At 44.0% G+C, this 24,474-nt stretch overlaps 1 protein-coding gene across 1 annotated transcript; it reads left to right on the top strand.

Moving 5' to 3' along the window:
* Nucleotides 1-3,158: 3,158 nt before the first annotated feature.
* Nucleotides 3,159-24,327, top strand: GDI1 (GDP dissociation inhibitor 1). Its single transcript, XM_087710849.1, has 11 exons — nt 3,159-3,273; nt 7,847-7,954; nt 11,090-11,189; nt 11,662-11,796; nt 13,358-13,556; nt 14,690-14,821; nt 15,785-15,884; nt 19,243-19,414; nt 20,352-20,496; nt 21,966-22,020; nt 22,282-24,327. The coding sequence occupies exons 1-11, from the start codon at nt 3,229-3,231 to the stop codon at nt 22,432-22,434; spliced, it is 1,344 nt and encodes a 447-aa protein (XP_087566975.1). The 5' UTR covers nt 3,159-3,228; the 3' UTR covers nt 22,435-24,327.
* The last annotated feature ends 147 nt before the right edge of the window (nt 24,328-24,474 follow it).

Here is a 24,474-nt window from a genome sequence, read left to right as displayed (position 1 = left end):
TGGAAGCGGCACACACAGCCATCCCACGTGGGACATGTGGCCTCGCTGGCTCCTTTTCCATGTTCCTGTGCACACATGCATCCTGTTCAGCTTATGGTCTTGCGCACGGGGGCGCCAAAACCCAGAAGAGCAGCATTTTGGCACGCATGCACACACTGGCACCCAAACTTCCGGGTTTCCATCACATGCATGCATGCCGGCCAGCTGTTCGTCAGGCATGTATCCTTGCTGGAAACTGGAAGTTCAGGTGCCGGTATGCCAGATTTCAGTGCTGCGACACATGCAAAGGCCAGTGAGTCTGTGCAGTCCAGGCGGGATGGTTTTGCAGGTTCCACCACAAAACCGCGCTCGAATAAACCGCGCTCGACTAAACCGTGTAGCTGACGTCATCAACAGGGCGACAACAGCGCGGAGACAGAAGCACGCTGTAAACGCTAAACCTAAAATTAACCCCTAAACCTAACCCCCCTAATCCTAAACCTAACCCTAACCCTTAACCTAACCCTAAACCTAACCCTAAAGCTAACCCTAAACCTAACCCTTACCTTAAGTTGAATCGGCTTGCTTTCAAAGCGCTATTTAAAGCGCCCTTTTTTCTCCGCACTGGTTGTTGTCGCCCTGTTGATGACGTCAGTGACGCGGTTTAATCGGGCGCGGCTTAGTCGGGCGCAGTTTTGACGGGTCACGGGTTTTGCATGCCATTTCCGGCACGCAGTGATGTAAAAGGTTAGCCATCACTGCTTTAGGCTGTATACAATACTCCTGGGCCTGCTCTCCTGAAGCCAGGAATGATGCTGCTGAAGACACAGCATCCATAGTAGTATCTCCGGATTGGCAGTGGCTCTCTAGGCTTGTAGAGATTTCTTTTACCCAGTCTTGAAGAAATCAGGGTCTGAACTTATTCTTTCTGAACCCAAAATGTATGCTATCTTTAGACGATGCTGGGATCCTGTTGGATGAAAACTTCAGTTCCAGTTCCAAGCTGGGAATAACATGGAGGCTGATTGTAAAGATAGTTTATTGGTGAACAGAACCAACAGACGTACACATGTGCAGTTCTGGGACAGCTGACAAAATGCAGTTGACAGTCGGGTGGGTTATACAATCGAATTCTTAATTGGCCAAGCGTGATTGGACACACAAGGAATTTGTCTTTGGTGCATATGCTTTCAGTGTACGTAAAAAGACAAGATATATTCGTCAAGAATCATAAGGTACAGCACTTAATGATAGTCATAGGGTACAAATAAGGGTTCACCGACAAATGCGTGCCCGTCACAAGTGCACCGACAAAACCGCGGTGAGAAAACAGCGAGGTCAAAATCGTGCACACAGAAGCGCGCCGATAAATGCGCGCCGATGAAAGCGCGCCACCAACAAACAACGTGAAAACAACGTAATAACCCTAACCCTTACCTTAACCATAATCACGCTTTTGTGGGTGTGGTTTTGTTGGCGGTCTTGTGGGAGCGCTTTCGACCTCGCGGTTTTCTCGGCGTGCTTTTGACAGACGCACATTTGATGGGTCACGCAAATAAGCAATCGAAACAATATCAATATAAATAGTAAGGATACAAACAACAAAGTTACAGTTCCTGCAGTCAAAACTGGGAGGAGATGGGATTGGAACTATGAAAAGACTAATAGTAATAGTAATGCAGCCTTAGTGAATGGTTTGACAGTGACGAGGGAATTATTTGTTTAGCAGAGTGATGGTATTTGGGGAAAAAAATAGTTCTTGTGTCTAATTGTCTTGGTGTGCAGTACTCTATAGTGTCTTTTTGAGGGTAGGAGTTGAAACAATTTATGTCCAGGATGCGAGGGGTCTAAATATTTTCATGGTCCTCTTTTTGACTCTTGCAGTGTAGAATGTCCTTAATGGAAGGCAGGTTGGCAGTAATTGTTTTTCTGCAGTTCTCATTATTATACCTTTTTGATTTCTATGGGGTAGTATAGGAGCCACTGTTGCTGGCTCTATAGGCAAAAGGGGAAATGCAAATCCTAGGTGTTTGTCTGAGCTAATCTTGTCTTGCCTACTGTAATTGCTTATCTGGAGTTTCTGTCTGACCTGGCCTTTCTGAATGGATTACCAAATTTCCATTTCTGAAAAAGCTGGCCGTTTCTGCCTGGGGCAGGGAGACTGGTATTGGTTTCTGCCTCCCTTAAGATTTCCCCCCCCCCCCATTTCTCCTTTAGGGGAAATATTCTATCCTGCCTTTTTAATATTCCCCAAAATATTTCATTCTCTTAGGAGGGAGGGTGGCTGGGTGCTGGCTTTCTACAATCCAAAACGGGATCCTCGGTCTCCCCCAAGTCAAAGTAGTTCTGCCTTACTACATATTGCAATCGAGAGAGAGAGAAATATGCCCTGCATATTCTGAACCCCTTTCCCCCATCCAGACGATTGCAACATTCAGGTACTTGAGATGAAACCAAATCAATGGGGCTTCCTTGGTAGCACAAAGCTTGCGGTCCTACATTGCTAAGTCGACCCAAAGCCATTCTATGGCCGGCGAGGATCGGGAATGCAGCTGGAGCGTGGAAGGCAGCTTGGTAACTGACGGAAATATTTGCCCAGTAGCCGAAGCGAGGTGAACCGCAGTCCCCGACCCCCCATTAACATGCAACCAGCGTCGGGTCCAGCTACCGCCCTCCCCCCCTCCGCGTCGCGGATCTCTTTTTCTTGGCGGAATCATCTCGGGAATCTCTGCAAAGAGATTGAAGTGGTTTCTGACGGAGTCTTGAAGGTGGGATGGGGAGGAGATGGGGAGCTGCATCCGAGGGAGGGGAATTATTTTTCCTCCCTTTATTCAGAATTCCCGGATCCCATTTACTTCCAACATCGGGTCGGTGGTGCCACCAACCGTTGCCATGACGACACGAGGGGCAGCGCCCCACGATTTACAAGCCCCCTCCCCTTTCTTCCCCCACCCAAGCGAGCAGCCCCCGGAAAAGCGGCTCCGGGACTTCTTTTTTTTCCTGCTTTAAAGCGTAGGCGAACACTCGGGGGGGGGGGGAAGGAACCCCCATCCCTCTCTCGTCTCGCTTGGCGTCTACGGCATCTAAAGGCAAAAGCGAAGTTCGCCGGGGCGGTTCCCCGCGGCGGAGAGATCCTCCAACGGGACTCGTTTCCGGCGGAGGGATCCAGGCGGGGGGAGACGAGCGCCGCGGTCCATCTTTGGTTCCTCGCGGGGAGGGGCGGGGGGAGGCGGCTCTGTAGCCGGCATCATGGACGAGGCCTACGACGTGATCGTGCTGGGCACCGGCTTGACCGTGAGTCCTTCTTGAGCCGCTTACCCTGCTCCTCTTCCTCTTCCATCCCTCGGTCTCCCTTCCGTGCAATTTTGCATTCCGTTCCCTGCGGCTCCTGCATCCTTGCATCCGTCACCAGCAGCCCTGCCAGGTTCGGGTGGGGTTTGAATCCTTGCATTGCCCTTTATTAAGCAGCTCGGCCTTTACGAAAGCTCCCCCAAACCCCCGTTTCTTAAGGATCGCAGCGATGCTTCCCTAAATCCAATACTCGGCGCCGCCACGCACACGAAACACACCATCACGCGCATAGATGATGCGGGAAGTGGGGGCTATTGTGCGCGTCTCCTTGCAGCCGCTGCACCCTCCTTATTTGCCCTTATATTCCTCGATGTCTGTGGATGCTTCTTACACCAGACACCCTTTCTGGATTGCAATCGTTTTGTCCAGCCCTACATTTCATCCCGTTCTCTATTCCATAATGAATGGTGTGTGTTTGGCCCCCATTGCAGCTCCTCTGATGCAACCCGGCGCCATCAGCGCTTCTCCGAAAGCTGGAAAAAAAAACGATAGGCACCAACTGCATGGATCCTTCATTTACTCATTTAATCCCTTAAGCATATATTCTTATTTGGTCCCTAGTTGCATCTTTAATACAGGCAATAAATTTGGAGGAGCCGTTTTGTAAAAAAAAAGCTTCTCTTGCAGAAATTATGTGATTGTCTGGTCCATATATCTTCAATGAAGGAGGAAGCAGGATTAGCATCACCGTGATTTCCAAGCGTTCTTTTGCCATCTCTGGTAGATCTGTTACACTTCCTGCTCCCAGATCCTATAATCCCCCAATGGGAACAGTGATCCTTGTCTCCCATCAGTGGCCAAGATTGAAGGCTCTGCAGTGCAGGATTATGTGCCCCATCCTGAGCATTTCAGGAGATGCAGGTTTATCGCAATGTAACTCAAAATAATGCATCTTCCTTGTACAATTTATTTAATATTGAGCTATCTATATGGTTTGTTCCCCATTCTGACTTTTGAAAATGCTACTGTAAATGCTTTTTCTATTGAGTTTCATTAGCAGCGCCCCCTTCAAATCTCTGACATACATAAATTGTTTTTTTCCTGCTATCTTTATTATGTCAGTAAGCCCCCCTTTCTCTCTTTTCTTACAAGATTCTAGTATTCTCATTACATCATTGGGTCTTCTTTCTGTCACTCTGAATGTTTTGAATTGTCTTATGTTGGTAGAACCAAATTAGTTTCTAGTAAGTTAACTGTTTTCCCATTGCTTGAGGTCTTTTGGTAGGACTGGGCAAAATTTGGAATTTTTTTTCTTTGAAACTCAGCATAGGACAGTTTTTCTTGCCTTCTACATTCGCTTTTTAAATTTGAAAAATGTGTATGTGTGGGGCAGTGTTGTACGACTGTTCTGCGGTGTTAAAAGATCTTGTGTTCTCTCTGTTCCTTTTGCCAAAATATGAAATAATTACAGCCCTTATATCTATATTATATTTTATTACACCCAGCCCTTATTCTGGGTCTATCATTCTTGTCATTCCAGTTGCTGGAATAAAAGCACCATCTGTCCTAATCACACAGTGGATCCCATGCATTTGTAATTGGGGAGGGGGGTGGTGGAGTGTTGATCCATTGCACACCTTTCTCAGGCTCTTACCTTCCTTTAATGAGCATTTAAGCAGGATTCCTCATTTCCCTGGAACATAGGAAAATATGTCTTTTACCAAGTCAGAGCATTGGTTAAGAACTGTTTGCATTAATAGCAGAGTTTCTCCGGGCTTTAAATAGTCAGGAATGTTTCCTAACTCAACTTGAAGATGTCAGGGATTGAATTTGTGACATTTCACATTTAGAAGGGGTAATCTGTCGCAAAGCAATGGCTCTTCATAAGAGAATGCACCTATTCCTGTATTGCAGATCAACAGTGGAAAGGTTCTTTTGCAGAAAGAAAGCCTGAATCTTCCTTTGATGTTTGCATCTATACATTCTACAGACTTTAATTCCCTAAATCAGTGACCCACCGATGACACCAAATTGATATCAGTGTTTGTACCAAGATTACTCTGCGTTGTCCCACTTCCAGTGCATTGTTATAAGTATAATTTTTCAGAAGAATCCGTAACAAGTGTTAGTTCAAGGATCTAATCTCCAATTTCCTGTATACATTCCTAATTGTGCATTCAAAGTACAATTTATTATTGCAAGGAAGTATGATCGCTATACTACTAAAACTCTCGTTGTCCCATTCCAGTGCATTGTTAGAAGTAAATTTTTCAGAAGAATCCTTAACAAGTGTTAGTTCAAGGATCTAATCTCCGATTTTCCGTATACATTCCTAATTATGCATTCAAAGTACAATTTGTTATTGCAAGGAAGTATGATCGATATACTACTAAAACTCTCGTTGTCCCACTTCCAGTGCATTGTTAGAAGTAAATTTTTCAGAAGAATCCTTAACAAGTGTTAGTTCAAGGATCTAATCTCCGATTTTCCGTATACATTCCTAATTGTGCATTCAAAGTACAATTTATTATTGGAAGGAAGTATGATCGATATACTACTAAAACTCTCGTGTCTGTGACCTTTGGCTGGGCAAAACAGTGCATCATAGGGCGAAACTTTTTCAATCGAGGTACCTTAAATGGGCTATCTTACAAAATGCATCCAAGATTCCCATGATACTGAAATTTAGCAATTTAAAAAAAAACATTTTATGAAAATAAAAATATAAAAACATTTTGTGACATAGTAAAAATGTCATAAAAAATTCCTGTGGTCAATTCTTGGTGTTTGACTGTGCTATACAATTGGTATTTCAAGGCAGATACATATCTTAATAACTCCCTAAATCTTGAAGACCTTTTCAAGTACTTTAGAAGCGCTGCCATTTTTGAAGGCATTGAGGAATGTGATAAGGAAGGACCTTTGAATCGATGACCCAAGTGATGCTGGGGAAGGCACAAATGCAGAAGCTTCTTGGATGTGTGAGACATCACTTACGAGAAGTGATATAGTTCCCATGCACACATTTAGTAATGTTTGTACCATTTATAACTAGTGTTCAGAGAGTTACATATGATCGCAACAATACGAATGCTGTGTGTTGCCTAAACTGTTCTACTAGAAGTAAATTTAGACAGTTTAAATAATAGGTGATGAACAAATCATGTAGAAAATTTGTAAGTTGGTATGTGTACATCCCATTTATGGACTTGGTGGAACTTATGTGTAAATGTCAGTATATTATCAGAATGATGTGGAAGTCTACCAAGATGATCGATTACTGATAACTTAAAGCTCTTGATTTTCACAACACAGAGAATCCTTTTGTTTATAGTCATGCACATTCATACATTCATCTTCAGCTTATCTTTAGGATTTGCCTTAAATCTCTGCCCTGCTAAGCTGTATACTGACTGACAAAAGAACATTAATCTATCTCCCAAAGACCTATTAGATCCCACAGATTAGGCCTCCTCCGAATTCCATCCGCCGGCCAATGCCGATTGTCGACCACCCGGAGGAGGGCCTTCTCTGTGGCTGCTCCAGCCCTCTGGAATGATCTCCCCGTGGAGATCCGGACCCTCACCACCCTTCAGGCTTTCCGCAAAGCCGTCAAAACCTGGCTGTTCCGACAGGCCTGGGGCTGACGAGTTCCCATCCCCACTCGAATTGTGTGGCTGTTGACTGTTTTTAAATTGTTTCTGTATTTTGTTTGTGTGTCTTTTGCTTTTTTGTTGTATTATTCCCTCCCCTTGGTTTGTTAGCCGCCCTGAGTCCCTCCGGGAATAGGGCGGCATACAAGTTTAATAAACCTTGAACCTTGAACCTTTGACTCCAGATCAAGACCAGGAAGCACCAAGTCAGTTCTGCTTCAGTTACCTATTAACACAATTCCAAGATCTTTGTCCACACATCCTGGATGGTGAAGCTCTTATCAGTATCTCAGACCTTGATATCAGTATCTGTTACTGGTCAGCCCTCCTTTTTATAAACACGCATACACATATGGATGTATGCTTAGAGAAATCCTGTGAAATAGATTGGGATGGTCATGAGGGTACAGAACAGAGGTGGGTTCCTTCCAGTTCACACCTATTCGGTAGAACCGGTTCGTCAAATCTACCGAACCGGTTAGAAGAGGTTCCACCAGTGGACCCGGAAAGCAGGCCACACCTACAGAAGAGGTTCCAAAATTTTTTGAAACCCACCACTGGCAAGGATCTTGTAACTTGACAGCTTTAAGACTTGCATGCTTCAATGCCAGAGTTTCTGAATAGCTACTTGGACCGAACTAAGTACTAATTCATAATTTCATATCCAGTCACATGGGTGGCAGGCCACTCCCATCTGGTCACATGGGTGGCAAGCCACTCCCACAAAGGAGGCCACACCCACAGAGTAGGTTCCAACAATTTTTGAAACCCACCACTGGTACAGAATAGTCACAAGTGCACTCATAAGATGCTTATTTATGCATTAATGTTTCACTTCGGGGACTTGTGGAGCTGACCATGTAGTAGCAGCACATTTGAATTTATTGTAGAGAAGGCATAATGCTACTCACTTTCTATCTTAGGAATGTATCCTTTCGGGTATCATGTCTGTGAATGGCAAGAAGGTGTTGCATATGGACCGGAACCCATATTACGGGGGTGAGAGCTCATCGATTACTCCCCTGGAGGAGGTGAGGATCCAGCCTCTGCATGTGCATACAGGTAGTCCTCAACTTATAACCACATTTGGGACCAGGACTTCAATAAGCGACGGAGTCATTAAGAGTTATGCCCAATTTTATGATCTTTTTGCTGCAGACATTAAGCAAATTATATGGTGGTTAAGCGAATCCAGCTTTCTCCATTAACTTATCAGAATCCCCCTAGGAAGGTCTCAAATGGCAATCGCGTGACGGTTCCACCACAAAATCGCACTCGACTAAACCGCGCCCGACTAAACCGCGTCGCTGACATCATCAACAGGGCGACAACAGCGCGGAGACAGAAGCACGCTGTAAACCCTAAACCTAAAATTAACACCTAAACCTAACCCCCCTAAACCTAATCCTAAACCTAACCCTTAACCTAACCCTAAACCTAACCCTAACCCTAAAGCTAACCCTAAACCTAACCCTTACCTTAAGTTGAATCGGCTTGCTTTCAAAGCGCTATTTAAAGCGCCCTTCTTTCTCCGCGCTGGCTGTTGTCGCCCTGTTGATGATGTCAGTGACGCGGTTTAATCGGGCGTGGCTTAGTCGAGCACGGTTTTGACGGGTCACATCGCGTGACACCCCCCCCCCCCCCAGGACATTGCAATGCATGCTGATTGCCAAGCAGCTGAATTTTGGTCACATACTTGTAAGGATGCTGCAATATTTGTGTGAGGGCCGATTGTAAGTCCCTTTTTTTAGTTCCACTGTAAGTTCAAATGGTTGCTAAACAAATGTCATAAGTTGAGGACTACCTGTATTTGTATTGAAAGTAGATTGAACACCGAATATGGAAACTGCACATTACAGTGCAATTACTGCATTATTTTCAGTAGCCAGGGTAGCTTCAGTAGCCACTGACTTCATGCAAGAAAACCAGAACTTCCTCAAAAAGCCAGTTATTTTCCTTGTATCCTTTTCATTCCTGCTTAGATGTACTAAGTATATCCAAAGGTTTTTCACAATCTATCTCCTTAGTTTTCTGCTGGAAAATAAAAGGAAATACATTGCCCATTTTCTGTGATGTGATCTAGATGCTACAGCAAAAAAGTTTGAATGCCACACGTGGTCTAGAATTTGTTCAATCTTTATGGGCTGGGCTTGGGCAACACATTGAATCACAGCAGCTAAACAACTTGCAGTTCTGTTTGCCCAAAATTTGGCACTTGATAATATGTGTCTTAATATATGGTTCATTACCATATTTTTCTGAGTATAAGATGCTCCGAAGTATAAGACGCAGCTGGCTTTTGGGGAGGAAAACAAGAAGAAGAAAAAATCTGCTTCTGCCTCCCAGCAATTTGCCTCCTTGCACCAAACGGCAAATAGTACAGAAGATATACACTGTTTGTGGTTACATTTCAGACTATACTTGAACAGATACTGTTAAAATTGATGTGGCTTTCTGGAAGTATACATTATTCTCTGTTATTTAAAAGAAGATACAATAGCACTGGGCCTCTTCAGATCAAGCACTTATTTTAAAAAGCTGCTTCATTTTGTTAAGCTGCCTAGAACAATAATAAAGCAGTCTTTAAAAAATGTCTAATAATTTGAACATTCTATAGGCATTTATAGTTATTGACTTACCTCCTTGCAACAAACATTATATATATATATATGAATATGTATATGAATATGTATATATACATATACATATACATACATACATACATACATACATACATACATACATATATATATATGTTGCATTTGTGCTGATAAATAAATAAAGGGAGACTAGTATAGATCTATTTCAAGCTATTTAGCTGTCATCAGCTAGCCATACCCTTACTGGGATTTGAACCTGTGCTGTATTACATATTAAGCGGTTGTATTAACCACTAAGCCACAAGGTTCTCCTCCTTTATCAGCTGAGCCAGGGAAATAGGTATGTATTTAGTGTCACAACCCCTGGTATGCCCAAATATGGGAGGAAGCATACTGCTTCCATTTTCTGTCTATCGGCTCATCACAAGAGACCATTACGACAGAAAGCCATTATTTTTACTGTTGCCTTTGTTACATTTGTGTGTCATTTGTGCTGATAAATAAATAAAGGGAGACTAGTATAGATCTATTTCAAGCTATTTAGCTCTCATCAGCTAGCCATATCCTTACTGGGATTTGAACCTGTGCTGTATTACATATTAAACAGTTGTATTAACCTTAGTGCAAATATATATATAAATATATATATTAGATTTTTACAACCCCTGGTAAGCCCCAATTATGGGAGGAAGCTAACTGCTTCCATCATCTGTCAATCGGCTCGTCACAAGAGTCCAAATAAAATAAATAAATAAAACAAATAAAACACACACACACACACACACACACACACACACATATATATATATATATATTTGCACTAAGAAACTTGGAAAGTCACAATAAAATAAGTTTGGGGTGATGAGGCTCTAATACCTATCATGTGATCTCCTGTTAGAGAATTGACAAACCTTTTTGCTGTTCTGCTCCAAAAGAAGTAACAAGCAGTCTGTGGGGTGAATAAAACTGAGCTACAGCTCCTTTCTTTATTTTGATGGCATTGATAATACAGTCGTACCTTGGTACTCAATGGTTTGAAATTCATTGAATTTGGTACTTAATGCATTTTGACTCAGAAAACTTTGTCCCAGTACTCCTCCTTTGTTTGGTAGTCAGGCACCAACTAGGACCTATTGATGTCAACTGTCTTGTGACTTGCTACATTATTTCTTATGGGAAAAAATTGTATGGTACTCATCGCACCTCCCAGAACCAATTAACAAGTACCGAGGTACGACTGTATTGTTTATGCTAGTATTTCTTCCATTCAATTGTGTCTGATTCTCAGGGTCCGCTTGGACATATTCCTGAAGTTTTCATGCCAAGGTTATTCAGAAGTGGTTTGCCAATGCTTCCCTACCAGGGCTAAGAGGGCGACTGACCAAGGATACCTAGCTGGCTTTATGCCTAAGGCAAGACTAAAATTTGGTCTCCCCAAGTTTTAGCTTTGATGTCTTAACCACTGTAAAAGCTGGCTCTCTTATGCTCGTAGAGCAAGTTCTAATGGAAATGTCTCTTGTAAGTACAATATTTCGAAGCTTATTTTGTCCTTTCCCCAATTGCCAGCTTTACAAACGCTTCGAAATTACAGAGGGGCCCTCTGAATGCATGGGGCGTGGCCGGGACTGGAATGTTGACCTCATCCCCAAATTTCTCATGGCCAATGGTAAGTCTCATTCTGTTTAGATGTTTTGGTCACCTAGCCAGAGATATGGTATATTTTCCTTGTATATGAATAGTAATGAAGGAACAAAGGACATCACTGCACAAGAGAACCCACACTATATTAAGTCACTGGGAATATATGCTGCTGAAGCACTGGGACAAGTATGCTGCTGAAGAATGCCAGGACTTTTGGCATTTTGTTGATTTACACTAATGAGTAAATGTGCACACTCAGCTTAGCAGCCCTTGGAGCTTTGTCTCTTATACTCATAGCTCAACTCATATTTTCCATGTGCACTAAAGTTTTTTATTTCTTGTTTGCAATTTCTTTGCATTCACTGAGTGGTACTTATTGTATTTATTATAAATTATTTGAGTCCTGCCTACTTCTACAATCTCCTGCAGGCAGTGTGGGAGCTCTAATGGAGGCGGGGTAAGAGTTTCAGGAATCTTTCTTATCATTTTCCATATAGGCCAGCTTGTGAAGATGCTCCTGTATACAGAGGTGACACGCTACCTAGATTTCAAAGTGGTGGAAGGCAGCTTTGTCTACAAGGCAGGAAAGATTTACAAAGTGCCATCAACAGAGACAGAAGCACTGGCTTCCAGTAAGTTAACCTGGTTTCATAAAGGCTAAATCTGAGGTTCCACCACAAAACCGCGTCCGACTAAACCGCGTCGCTGACGTCATCAACAGCGCGACAACAGCGCAGAGACAGAAGCACGCTGTAAACCCTAAACCTAAAATTAACCCCTAAACCTAAACCTAACCCCCTAAACCTAATCCTAAACCTAAACCTAATCCTAACCCTAATCCTAACCCTAACCCTAACCCTAACCCTTATCCTAACCCTAACCCTAACCCTTAACCTAACCCTAAACCTAACCCTTACCTTAAGTTGAATCGACTTGCTTTCAAAGCGCTATTTAAAGCGCCCTTCTTTCTCCGCGCTGGCTGTTGTCGCCCTGTTGATGACGTCAGCGACGCAGTTTAATCGGGCGCGGCTTAGTCGAGCGTGGTTTTGACGGGTCACGAAGTCTGATGTGTTTGAAATTATAGGAAATTTCAGTTGCATATTTATTAGCTTTCAGCATTGTAAAAGGTATATTCTATTTTATGCATTCTTTTTTACAATTCAGTAATAGACCTGCAGTTGTTTAAAAAAATAAAGCAGCTGCCAAAGTGCTACCAAATTTATTCTGAAGTGGTTCTAACCAGTGCCATATATAATGGCATTGGCAAAATTATAGAATGATATTTTTAGGATTTTGGATAGCCAAAGCATACTTTTTTCCCCACTTGAATACGTTTTTTGGGTTTGAATTTGAAGAAAGGTCATTTGTGGAGACCCAGGTGCTCTCCATCCATTTTCTTTCTTTGTTCCCAAGTCAGTGGAATGGACCTGTGTCCTTGGATGGTAAAATCTATACCTATACAGGAATGATTAGTCCAAATATTATCAGCTATAGAGCTAACAGGTTGTAAGGAAGCATGGTTATAACTGAGCTTCACCATACAGCTTTCTCTACAGGTGATACTTGGCTCTTTTTAATGATGTTTTTACAGTTAATCCCTTGCAGCATAAATTTTGCAGATTCATATATTTATAAGGGCCATACTTGCCTTTCTGAATATAAATCCTTTTGCCATATTTCAAGTATTGAGATTGTAGAGTTCTGATGCTACTCTTTATATGAGTACAGATTCAAAAACATGGTTCTGATATGCCATAACCCACCTTTAAGATTGAAGGAGGAAGAGAGGTGTTCTGTCTTCCTTTGAAGATGCTGCATTTGCATTATCTTCTTACGACTATAACTTTGTTGCTTGTATCATACGATTTATATTAATTGTTTTATTGTAATATCTCAGTATGACTTATATTGATTGCTTATTTAGTATCCTATGGTTATTACTGAGTGTTGTATCTTATGATTTATGATGAATGTATTTGATGATTATCATCGTGATTTCTCACTTGTTGCTTCTATGTACGGTGAGAGCTCATACACGGGACAAATTCCTTGTGCGTCCAGTCACACTTGGCCAATAAAGAATTCTATTCCTATTCCCATTCCATTCTATTCTATGCAAATTCTAGGGCTGCAAAAGCTCTATTTAGCTCTTTAACCTGCTATGCACCATCTCTAACTCTCATTCTGTCACAGATCTCATGGGCATGTTTGAGAAACGCCGCTTTCGCAAGTTCTTGGTGTTTGTGGCAAACTTCGATGAGAATGATTCAAAGACCTTGGAGGGAGTGGATCCTCATGTCACTACCATGCGCGAAGTCTACCGGCGCTTCGACCTTGGCCAGGATGTCATTGATTTCACAGGCCATGCGCTGGCTCTCTACCGCACCGATGAGTGAGTGATGGATCATAGCTTGCCTTCTTGCAGTCAGCTGACTTATCTTCATGCCTCTTTATCTTGATCATGCACCACACTGATTATGGTCCCACACTTCTAATATACATTTCTACTGCAATGTGCTCTACATGGGGCAGGCCTTGAAGAGTATTCGGAGACTTCAACTCGTCCAGAATGCAGCCGCGCGAGCGATTGTGGGTGCACCTCGGTACACCCACGTTACACCTATCCTCCGCGAGCTGCACTGGCTACCGATCGGTCTCCGGCTACGCTTCAAAGTGCTAGTCGTAACTTATAAAGCCCTTCATGGTATTGGATCTGGGTACGAGAGACCGCCTGCTGCCAATTACCTCCCATAGACCCATTAGATCGCACAGGGTCGGCTTCCTCCGGGTTCCGTCCACCAGCCAATGCCACCCGGCTACTACCCGGGGGAGGGCCTTCTCTGTGGCAGCTCCGGCCCTTTGGAACGAACTCCCCGCGGAGATTCGGACCCTCACCTCTCTCCAGGCCTTCCGGAAAGCCGTCAAAACCTGGCTGTGCCGGCAGGCCTGGGGTTGATGAGTTCCCCTCCCCTCTCGACTTGTATGGTTGTATGATTCTTGTTTATTTTAATTACGTGTATTGTGTTTTATGTTCCCTTTTTTCCCCCCTTTGAGTTGTTCGCCGCCCTGAGTCCCTCCCGGAGAAGGGCGGCATACAAATAAACTAAATCTAATCTAATCTAATCTAATTTCTTCTGGGAATGGCTGGGTCAGCTGAGAGTGAACTTGGAGTTCAGTTAAGGCTTTTCAGGAGAGAGTTTATAGAAATGCCCTGCAAAATTCTTTTTTTCTCCTCTTTCTTTCAGTTTCTTTAATCATTAAGGTCTGAGCAGATCCCAGTATTTATTTGCTTATTAAATTTTTATGCCACCCATCTCACGGATACTGGGCAATTAAAATATACCAGATAATATAAATACAGGATTAATACAATAATCATAAAAATATCAGTGTGTAAAGCAGTCCGTAACCTCTGGGAACTCATGATTTTCCTATAACAACGCCATTCACTCTTTCCTCAGGAATCCCCTTATTTCCCCCTTTCTTTGGGGAAGGAATGCCATTGTCTGTTCTCTCTTTTCACAGCTACTTGGATCAACCTTGCTTGGAAACCATCAATCGCATAAAACTCTACAGTGAATCCCTGGCTCGCTATGGGAAGAGCCCCTATCTCTACCCACTGTATGGCCTGGGTGAGCTTCCCCAGGGATTTGCCAGGTACGCTATGCCTCATAGAAAGTCAACAACATGAGGCAGCTTTTGCTTCTGATTCTATTCTTGGCCCTGGCGTGACCCGTCAAAAGCGCGTTCCACAAAAGCGCGGTCGACGAAATCGCGTATGTGACGTCATCACAGCGCGACGAAAAAGATCGAAAAATTGAAATAAAAATTAAATTACAGCAAGCCGATTCACATAAAGGTAAGGGTTAGGTTAAGGGTTAGGGTTAGGTTAAGGGTTAGGGTTAGGGTTAGAGCGTTAGCGTTACGTTTAGCGTTAGGTTAAGGGTTAGCGTTAGGTTTTTCGTTACGTTAAGGGTTAGGTTTAGGGTTAGGTTTAGGGTTAGGTTAAGAGTTAGGTTTAGGGTTAGGTTTAGGGGGGTTAGGGGAAGGTTTTCGCTTTAATTTCACATTTTTCTATCTTTTTCGTCGCGCTGTGATGATGTCACATACGCGCTTTCGTCGACCACGATTTTGTCGTCCGCGGTTTTGTGGTAGAACCGGCCCTGGAAGGTAAATGTCTGCGGAGATTAAGAGTGCTTTTCCAACAGGCAACTGGACTTTCTTGGTTGCCAAGAAAGTTGGTTGTTGGAGAAGCACCTTTGGGAGCAGAAGATAAGATACATTAAAAAGAAAAAGCCATTTTATATCAATATTTTTCTAGCCTGGCACTCTCCAAATATATTTGGACTACAATGCCTTTGAATTCCCAGTGAGCATAGCCTTACTCCTTCCTATACACTTCAGGGCTTCAAGAAAATTGATTTAATTTTATATGAGGAGGGGGGGGGAGCTAAATTCTATTGAAAAAAAGCAATAAAGCCCCTTAGTATAATTCTTGCATGCCTTTGGCACAGCCCAGGTTTGACAGCTATTTGCCAAAATGTGCCTTTGGTGACAGGGGTGGTGGAGGTCATGGTCTGCCCAGCGCCCCTTCACCATTCTTTCACTTCATGCCACCAGGCTCAGCGCTATCTATGGTGGCACCTACATGCTCAACAAACCAGTGGATGAGATTGTCATGGAAGGTGGCAAGGTCATCGGAGTCAAATCGGAAGGAGAGGTGAGCAGTTGGCATTTTCATTCCATTTGGCTAAGGGCCATAAAACTGCTGCTAAGGTAAATTGTGTAGGGAAGATGATTCCTGAAATAGAATGTCTTTGAAAATTAGTCCATGATGTAAGCAGTACTTTCTGTTTTAAGAACTTCAAGATTGCTTTTGCTACCTAACTCCATTTAGAGGCTGTTCTTTCTTATTAAAGCCCATCATGTTAATCTTAAACTGGTCAATATTGACTGATAGCAGTGACTGGGAGCAGTTGGAATGGGGAATTCTTCTTTCTTGACTCTCAGTTGTGACAATAAAATCAGGCCTGAGTATTTAAAAAAGAATTGTGGAAAACATACTGTGTTTCCCCAAAACCAGGGGTGGGTTTCAACCGGTTCACGGCGGTCCCCGCGAACCGGTTGGTCAGCGAACCCGGAAGTAAGTAACTTCCGGGAACGGCGAAGGGCCCACCCGCCCGCCCGCGCTCCTTACTGGTCTTTGAAGGCTTCTGCGCTTCCACGCAGGCGCATGGCACATACAGTGCCTGCGCGATTCTCCGCGAGCAGCTGGATGGCACATACAGCGCCTGTGCGATTCTCCGTGAGCATCTGGAGCATCGCGCAGGCGCTAAGACGCATGCGTGAACTGCGCGTGTGCACGAGGACGACGACGCCCCCGTTCCAACCGAACCGGTTGGAACGGGATTAGCAACCCACCCCTGCCCAAAACTAAGGGGATAAGGGTCTTAAGACCCTGTCTTATTTTCTTTTGGCCCCCAAAATAAGTGCTTGGCCTTAGTTTTGGGAAGGTCTTATTATTTTTGAGGTGCAGGAGATGGCGAGTGATGTCGCCTCATGGCTGCTGCTGTGTTGCAATATTTCGGGGAGGTCTTACTTTTTGGAGAGGGCTTATTTTAGCCCATGTGCTCAACGTGACCCGTCAAAACCGCGGTCCACTAAAGCGCGCCCGATTAAAGCGCGTACCTGACGTCATCAGCAGCGCGACGAAAATTTTTTAAAAGAAATAAAATTACAATTAAAATAAAATTAAAGCAAGCCGATTCACATAAAGGTAAGGGTTAGGGTTAGGGTTAGGTTAAGGGTTAGGGTTAGGTTTAGGGTTACGTTAAGCGTTAGGGTTAGGTTTAGGGTTAGGTTAAGGGTTAGCGTTAGGTTTAGGGTTAGGTTTAGGGTTAGGTTTGGGGGGGGTTAGGGTAAGGTTTTCACTTTAATTTTAAATTTACCGCTCACAGCGCGATGTTTTCGTCGCGCTGTGATGATGTCACGTACGTGCTTTCGTCGAGCGCGCTTTAGTCTACCGCGGTTTTGTGGTGGAACTGCGCTCAAAGGCTCAATTGGGCTTATTATCTGGGGAGGTCTCATTTTCAGGGAAACAGGGTTCCTTTATGCTCAGATATTTAGTTTCAATACCAGTGCTTTCATTTTCTCTATCCTACGCCCTTTTCAGTGTATTATAGAGGAAGTTGAGGTTTCTTTTGCTATTTATTGCATTTCATGTATCCTCCCATGCCGAGTTACTCAATAAAACATGGACAGTACAAAGTCTAGAAGAGCAGAACTTTCATAAAATTGCTGATAATAGGATCTCAGTGAAAACGTCTGCATGCTCAATGAAAGCATTCCTGGAGCATGGGTCCAAATCAGTTATTAACTAGATGGAATTCAGAAAGCTATGGGTTTCTGCTGACTGTTGACACAGAGCTGTAAGACCCCATCTGCTCTTAGCTTCCCTAACCCTCAAACAAGAGAAAAGGAGATATCTTTTTACTTAACCATTTTTCCCCCACAGGCTTTGAATTTGTAGCACGAGGTGTTTTTAGAACAAGGGAACTTCCTTATCAGTGCTCTGTTTTCTTGAACGTTTCTTAACAATTAGCTTTATGGCTAGCTGTTTCTTTCCATTGCGCCAGGCAGTGCACCAGAGCAAGCATCAAAAGCAATAGCTGGTGCCCTAAAAGCCACACTGAAGTTGGTACAGTTCACTGACAAATGCGCGCCCGACAAAACCGCCGTGACAAAACGGTGATGTCTAAAGTGCGCCGACAAAAGCGCGCCATCGAAAACAATGGTAACAACTTTAACAACCCTTACCCTAACCCTAATCCCAACCTAAAAACCCTAATCGTGCTTTTGTGGGCGCGCTTTCAGTGTCGCCGTTTTGTCGGCGGGCATTTGTTGGGCGCGCATTTGTCGGGTCACGAGTTGGTACATATGGTCTTTCCCCAACCTGCAAATTAAAGGTGGGGAGGGAAATTGGCAATTTTTAAAATCCAGCCTTTTGACTCAACACCTTCCCTTGACACAACATCCATCTGTAATAGCAATAGCAATAGCAGTTAGACTTATATACCGCTTCATAGGGCTTTCAGGCGTCTCTAAGCGGTTTTACAGAGTCAGCATATCGCCCCCCACAGTCTGGGTCCTCATTTTACCCACCTCGGAAGGATGGAAGGCTGAGTCAACCCTGAGCCGGTGAGATTTGAACCGCTGAACTGCAGATAACAGTCAGCTGAAGTGGCCTGCAGTATTGCACCCTAACCACTGCGCCACCTCGGCTCTTAAGTATATGCTGGCCCTTGGAAACATGAAGAAGACAGTGACAGTCTTCCTGATTTAGCACCATTGTCAGTACTCCATCCTTCTTGTTGTTGGCTTTTGTTCCTGCTTCCTTGAGTTAAGCTTGCTGGGAGAAGACTGGGAGAGCTTTGGAGAAACTTTGGTGTCAGTAGTGAAGCTGAGTTCTCCTCTAGAAGTGTTTCTGCTTTTGTTTCCAGAGCTACAGAAGCCCTCTTCTGGTTTCTTAACATTCCTCATTTTCTTGTGCTACTCCTGGCTAAATTACTTTCATTCAGTCATTCCCACATAAGTCATCTAATCCTGTATGAATGCTGATCTAGTTGAAAAGGATTGAAACATGAAAATCTTCCCCCAAAGGGGGAGAGGATCAAACGAAAACATGAGCGTAAAAACATTTTTTTAAATCCTCAAATAGTCGACATCAGTTACGTTTCCAGCAGGTTTTGCTTTATTCCCCTCAGTAAATACAACAGCTTTCTTGGCGAACATTTCGGCAGGCATGAAAATACACATAGTATCAAGGTCAATTTATATGCAGTTGTGTGAAGGTACAGTATTTCGTCTGCACTGCTACAAAATGAGTTTCTGAATTAAACATTTAGGATTCTGCATTTAGGTCCACATTCTTCAACCTGGCACCCTCCAAATGTGTTGGTAGAATTCTCAGCCTCTGTACTTCTAGAGAACACTGCGCTGAAGGAGGCTGGGAGTTCATGCGCAGGGAAGAACTGGTGAATCCAACATTTTCCTTTTGCTGATGCCGATTCTCCTTTCAGGTGGCACGCTGCAAACAGTTGATCTGTGATCCCAGCTATGTGACAGATAGAGTGCGCCCAGCTGGAAAAGTGATCCGCATCATCTGTATTCTCAGTCATCCTATCCGTGGCACCAGTGATGCTAATTCCTGTCAAATCATCATTCCCCAAAATCAAGTGGGACGCAAATCTGGTGAGGGTCTATTGATATGGGATTTCAGAGATATGGGAATAATGAATTGTTCTGACCTCCCTCCCCTCCTCCGTCCAGGAACGAAAGCCGAAACAAACGTAAATGAGAATGTTTTTTAATCAGTCCAGACTCTCGTTGGCCGAAAGCCACATAAACAAAGAGATAAGCACTCTGGCAGCAAGTCCTACAAACCTTGGCAGCAATGCAAACAAACTCTGGCAGCAATCCAGCCTGCCAAGTTTGTTTCTCGTTAGTCCCTAACGTTGACTTCTGCAAGAAGGGCGTGGCACAGGCAGTCTCTTTGATAATCAGGAGAGGATCTTAATGAACATTAGCTGAGCGTAATTACCTCCTGTAATTACGTAGTTCTTGACGCAGAGTAGCCCTTCGACGGCGTGCATCCCGGAACAACTCACAGGTGGTTTCTGGATCACTCTTGTCTCCTCCCCACTGATTCAAGGCTCAGGCGCCACCTGGTGACCAACCAGTCTCTCTGCGCCCTGCTCGGAGTCGGAACCCTGTCCAGGGTCCTCCACATCCTCCAGGGCCGACTCATAAGACCCCTCGCTGTCGGAGTCTGGTGGCAGCTCCAACGGCTCCTGCCGGGTCACAACAATGTATATATTATGCTTTGGGCTATTTTGCAGAATGTAGTACCACACATCTAGTATTCTTTTTATGTCCGTTAATTACGCAGCAACTATGTGAAATAGGGTGGGCTTCATGAAGGTGGGAATCCAGATACTTATTTTAGGGGTGCAAGAAAGTTTTTTTGGTACCAAGTTGGTGGACTCATCCATTTAATTCCATATTGTCTACTACACACTGACTGACAGCAGTTCCTCGGAGTTTGAGATCAGCTTCTGGGTATAGGGAGCAGTATAGATTTGGGAGAATTCAACAATCCTAACTTCTTTTCTTCATTCCCCAATCCCAGATATCTATGTCTGCCTCATTTCCTCTGCCCACAATGTGGCTGCCCAGGGCAAGTACATCGCTATTGTCAGTACTACTGTAGAGACAGATTCTCCTGAGAATGAAGTGCAGCCAGCTCTTGAACTGCTTGAGCCCATTGACCAAAAGTGAGTGATTCTGGGTTGATTGTGATGACAATTGGTCCAATGCTACAACTTGGGACCATTTTCTAACACTCTTGACAATCCACAGTCTTAAAGATAATGGTTCCACCACAAAACCGCGGTCGTCTAAAGCGCGCTCGACGAAACCGCGTACCTGACGTCATCACAGCGCGACGAAAAAAGCACGCTGTGAGCGGTAAAGGTAAAATTAACGCGTAAAACTAAACCTAACCCCCCCAAACCTAACCCTTAACCTAACCCTAAACCTAACCCGAAACCTAACCCTTAACCTAACCCTAAACCTAACCCTTAACCTAAACCTAACCCTTAACCTAACCCTAAACCTAACGCTAACCCTTAACCTAACCCTAAACCTAACCCTTACCTTTACGTGAATCGGCTTGCTTTAAAAGCGCTTTTTAAAGCGCCCTTTTTTCTCTGCGGTCGTTGTTGTCGCGCTGCTGATGACGTCAGCGACGCGCTTTAATCGGGCGCGCTTTAGTGGACCGCGGTTTTGTCGTGCCACGAAAGATAATATGTACTGTATATGTATTAAGGAGTCTCAAGGTGAGAGAAGTACACTAGGGCACAGCTGAAATTTATTAAGGGTTGCTAAACATGGACATTCCTGAGAGACGCTTTCCAGCTTTGCTTAAGAATGAAAGCCTAAGGAAAAGAGCTGCAAGTTTTTGAAATATAGCGAGCAGGAGTTAAAGAAGAAATGAATTGAGTCTCATGAACAGCAGCCAGATGTGGTGGGCCTGTAATTTTACCATTTTAGATGGTTCCATCCATGGAAGAAAATCACACATGACAGAAAGAAAGGGTGTAGTGTAATTCATCAACCCTGCACAGTAATTTTCCGCGAGTGGGACATTGCCTCGTATGAATTCTACAGATTGCGGAATACTGTATTTTTGGAAGAGAAAAAGAATTTAACAAAGATTGGATGATGGTATAATAAACCCTGAAAGGCATAATGATGAACAGATTATAAAAATAGGTTTATGTCAGGTCCCAGAATGGCTAGAACAGTGTTTCTCAACCTTGGCAACTTGAAGATGTCCGGACTTCAACTCCCAGAATTCCCCAGCCAGCGAATGCGAATGCTGGCTGGGGAATTCTGGGAGTTGAAGTCCGGACATCTTCAAGTTGCCAAGGTTGAGAAACACTGGGCTAGAATAACAGAAGTTCTGATGGATATTGTGAGGTATGATAGTGGTAGTGGAATTTGGGCTGGGAAAATATTTGAAGCTAAAGGCCAAATAATGGGTCTCAAAAATGGTTTGAAAAAGAAGAATCAGCGCTGATGAGTGACCAATGATTGTGGTTGGCTGGTTGCTGCATCTGTAAATTATATTAGTGTGATTAGAATCGGGAGTAAGAACATAAATGTCTCCGTAGCAACTTGTTCCATTGATTTTTAACTTCTTTAATTGAAATGGTTTTAAGCATTTTTCTTTCCTTGCCAGGTTTGTGGCCATCAGTGATATATATGAACCCACTGATGATGGAACTGAAAGTCAGGTGAGATTTCTCAGGTTTTCTGAATTGTTTTAGAGCAGGGATCCTCCAAACGTGTGGACTTCAACTCCCAGAATTCCCCAGTCAGCTGGCTAGAGATTCTGGGAATTGAAGTCCACGAGTCTTAAAGTTTCCAAGTTTGGAGACCCCCTCTTTTAGAGCGTATTTTTCCAGGATTGGTTCTGGATCTTGCCCCTTTTTTCCCTTTCCCCATTGACTCCAGTCGGTGAACTTGTATTTTGTTTCCCTCTTTTCCTCTCGCAGATATTCTGTTCGCGATCGTATGATGCCACCACCCACTTTGAGACAACATGTGATGACATCAAAGACATTTACCGGCGCATGGCTGGGGCTCCATTTGATTTTGAAAGCATGAAACGGCGCCAAAATGATGTCTTTGGCGAGAATGAGCAGTGACCATTTCCTAAACCCTCCCCCTCCCTGGGTTTTTCCCATGTAAGGGACCACATTCGCAGCTAGGGACTGGCTTAATTCCCACACCCCACTGAGGTTGGCTCTTCCTCCAGATCCTCATTCAGGCTATGCCAGATGTCTAGTAACTTATTTCCATGGGCAAAATATAGAATAATTTTCCTTCCCCTCCCCCCCTTGCTGGTTTATTTTTGTTTGGTTTGGGGGGGGGGGTTTGCACACAACAAGGTAACCCTCTCTCCGGGACTGAGGTTGGATTAATGCAATCTCAGTCCTCTGAAGACAAGCCTCTTCCAGTTTTTCCAGTGCCTGTAGGGATTTGGGTCCAGATTATGTACAATTGCCTGGAATTGAGTTCTCCCCCCCCCCTCCTAGGAAAAAGTACCTTTGGGGACAGGAAATTCTGCCTACTTTTCTGTTGCAACTTTTTTCTCCCTGTGGTTTCCATAAATATAATAAGGAAAGGCAGAATTAAGCACATCTAATTTTCATTGTAGGTTGGTCCATCACTAGTCTATTCTAACCGAGGAAAAGAAAAACGGTTCCACCACAAAACCGCGGTAGACAAAAGCGCAGTCGACGAAAGCGCGTATGTGATGTCATCACAGCGCGACGAAAAAGATCGAAAAATGTAAAAATAAAGCGAAAACCTTACCCTAACCCCCCAAACCTAACCCTAAACCTAACCCTAAACCTAACCCTTAACCTAACCCTAAACCTAAACCTAACCCTTAACCTAACGAAAAACCTAACGCTAACCCTTAACCTAACGCTAAACGTAACGCTAACGCTCTAAACCTAACCCTAACCCTTAACCTAAACCTAACCCTTACCTTTATGTGAACCGGCTTGCTGTAATTTAATTTTTATTTCAATTTTTCGATCTTTTTCGTCGCGCTGTGATGACGTCACATACGTGCTTTCGTCGACCGCGCTTTTGTGGAACGCGGTTTTGACGGGTCACGAAGAAAAACAGCCACTGGGTTTTAAAAGCATGCATGTAACATATATTTTGGCCTTAATTCTTGCTATTGATCTCCAACTGTTACCATCTGCTCACCTTTCTTCAGTCTCTCCCCCCCCCCCCCCCCGGTTTCTCTTCCATTTGCTGGGTGTTCTCATCTCTGCCATCTGTGCCCCTCTTAACTCCTCTGAGTGTCACGTTTCTCCCCCCCCCTTCCTGCGTATAGTGAATCGATTTGCTGCTTAACTTGCAAAGGACCATCTGGGACCCTATCTTTGCCATATGTATAATCCGTCTTTCCTCATTTTTGCCATTTCCCCTGATCCGTGATGTGAAGCTGCGTTCCTCTGTTTTGAGAGGAGACCGGGATTGTGTGAGGATGTGGGGCATAAAGAGCCATTCTGAACCATCTCTTCTATACAATGCTGCCCTTGCAGCTGGTCCCATGTCCCCCCCACCCACCCCCACACACCTTGCACTTGAGATTCCCACGGGCCTCTCTGTTTGTCTTGCATCCATTTTGTTCCCCTCGATCCCTTTTAGTTTCTTTAGCCTCAAGCGTGAGAAGATTTGTATTTGTACGTGTGTATGTCTCTCGTGTGCTGGATATAGGGACAGGGAGACGATTCTGTCCTTTCCACTTGCTGCCACCTGCTGTAACTTATTGTAATTTATTAATGAAGCAGGTTAATTATTTGTTGGCACTTCTGACAATTAATGAGGTTTGGGGGGGGGGGTTAGGCTGGGGCATGAGTACAATGGCCTGGGGCCTGTCCTGCGTTAGAGCCTGCCTTCCTTCCGAAGCCAGCGTTCTGGTTAACAATCTGTCTGTAACTCTAGGGGAATGTGAGGGGTCAGCTCTCTCCACCCCACAACTGCTCAGTTGTCTCAAGATAATAAATTCACTTAGTCTAGTTCTGGCTCTTGTCTGGTAACCCTTGCTGCAGAGGAGGGACGAGGGAGGGTGGAGCAGGGGAATAAAGTTCAGGCTTAACTCACACTATTAAGAGGAAAAGAGACAGCACTGAATTCAGGAAAGGAAGAAAGATTTTTTGAAAATA

This window comes from Thamnophis sirtalis, unplaced genomic scaffold, assembly GCF_051295495.1.
Source record: "Thamnophis sirtalis isolate CommonGarterSnake01/CBP01778 unplaced genomic scaffold, rThaSir2_p1.2 scaffold_3, whole genome shotgun sequence".
Lineage (NCBI taxonomy): Eukaryota > Metazoa > Chordata > Lepidosauria > Squamata > Natricidae > Thamnophis > Thamnophis sirtalis.
Note: the sequence above shows the minus strand (reverse complement) of the source record. Positions and strands in the feature narration are given on the sequence as shown.

What these genes read in the sequence shown, in the direction of transcription:
- GDI1 (XM_087710849.1), top strand. Translation starts at nt 3,229, where the DNA reads ATGGACGAGGCCTACGACGTGATCGTGCTGGGCACCGGCTTGACC. An exon ending in TGCTGGGCACCGGCTTGACC is followed by an intron (nt 3,274 to 7,846) that starts GTGAGTCCTTCT and finishes TTTCTATCTTAG; the next exon opens with GAATGTATCCTTTCGGGTAT. An exon ending in ATGATGGAACTGAAAGTCAG is followed by an intron (nt 22,021 to 22,281) that starts GTGAGATTTCTC and finishes TTCCTCTCGCAG; the next exon opens with ATATTCTGTTCGCGATCGTA.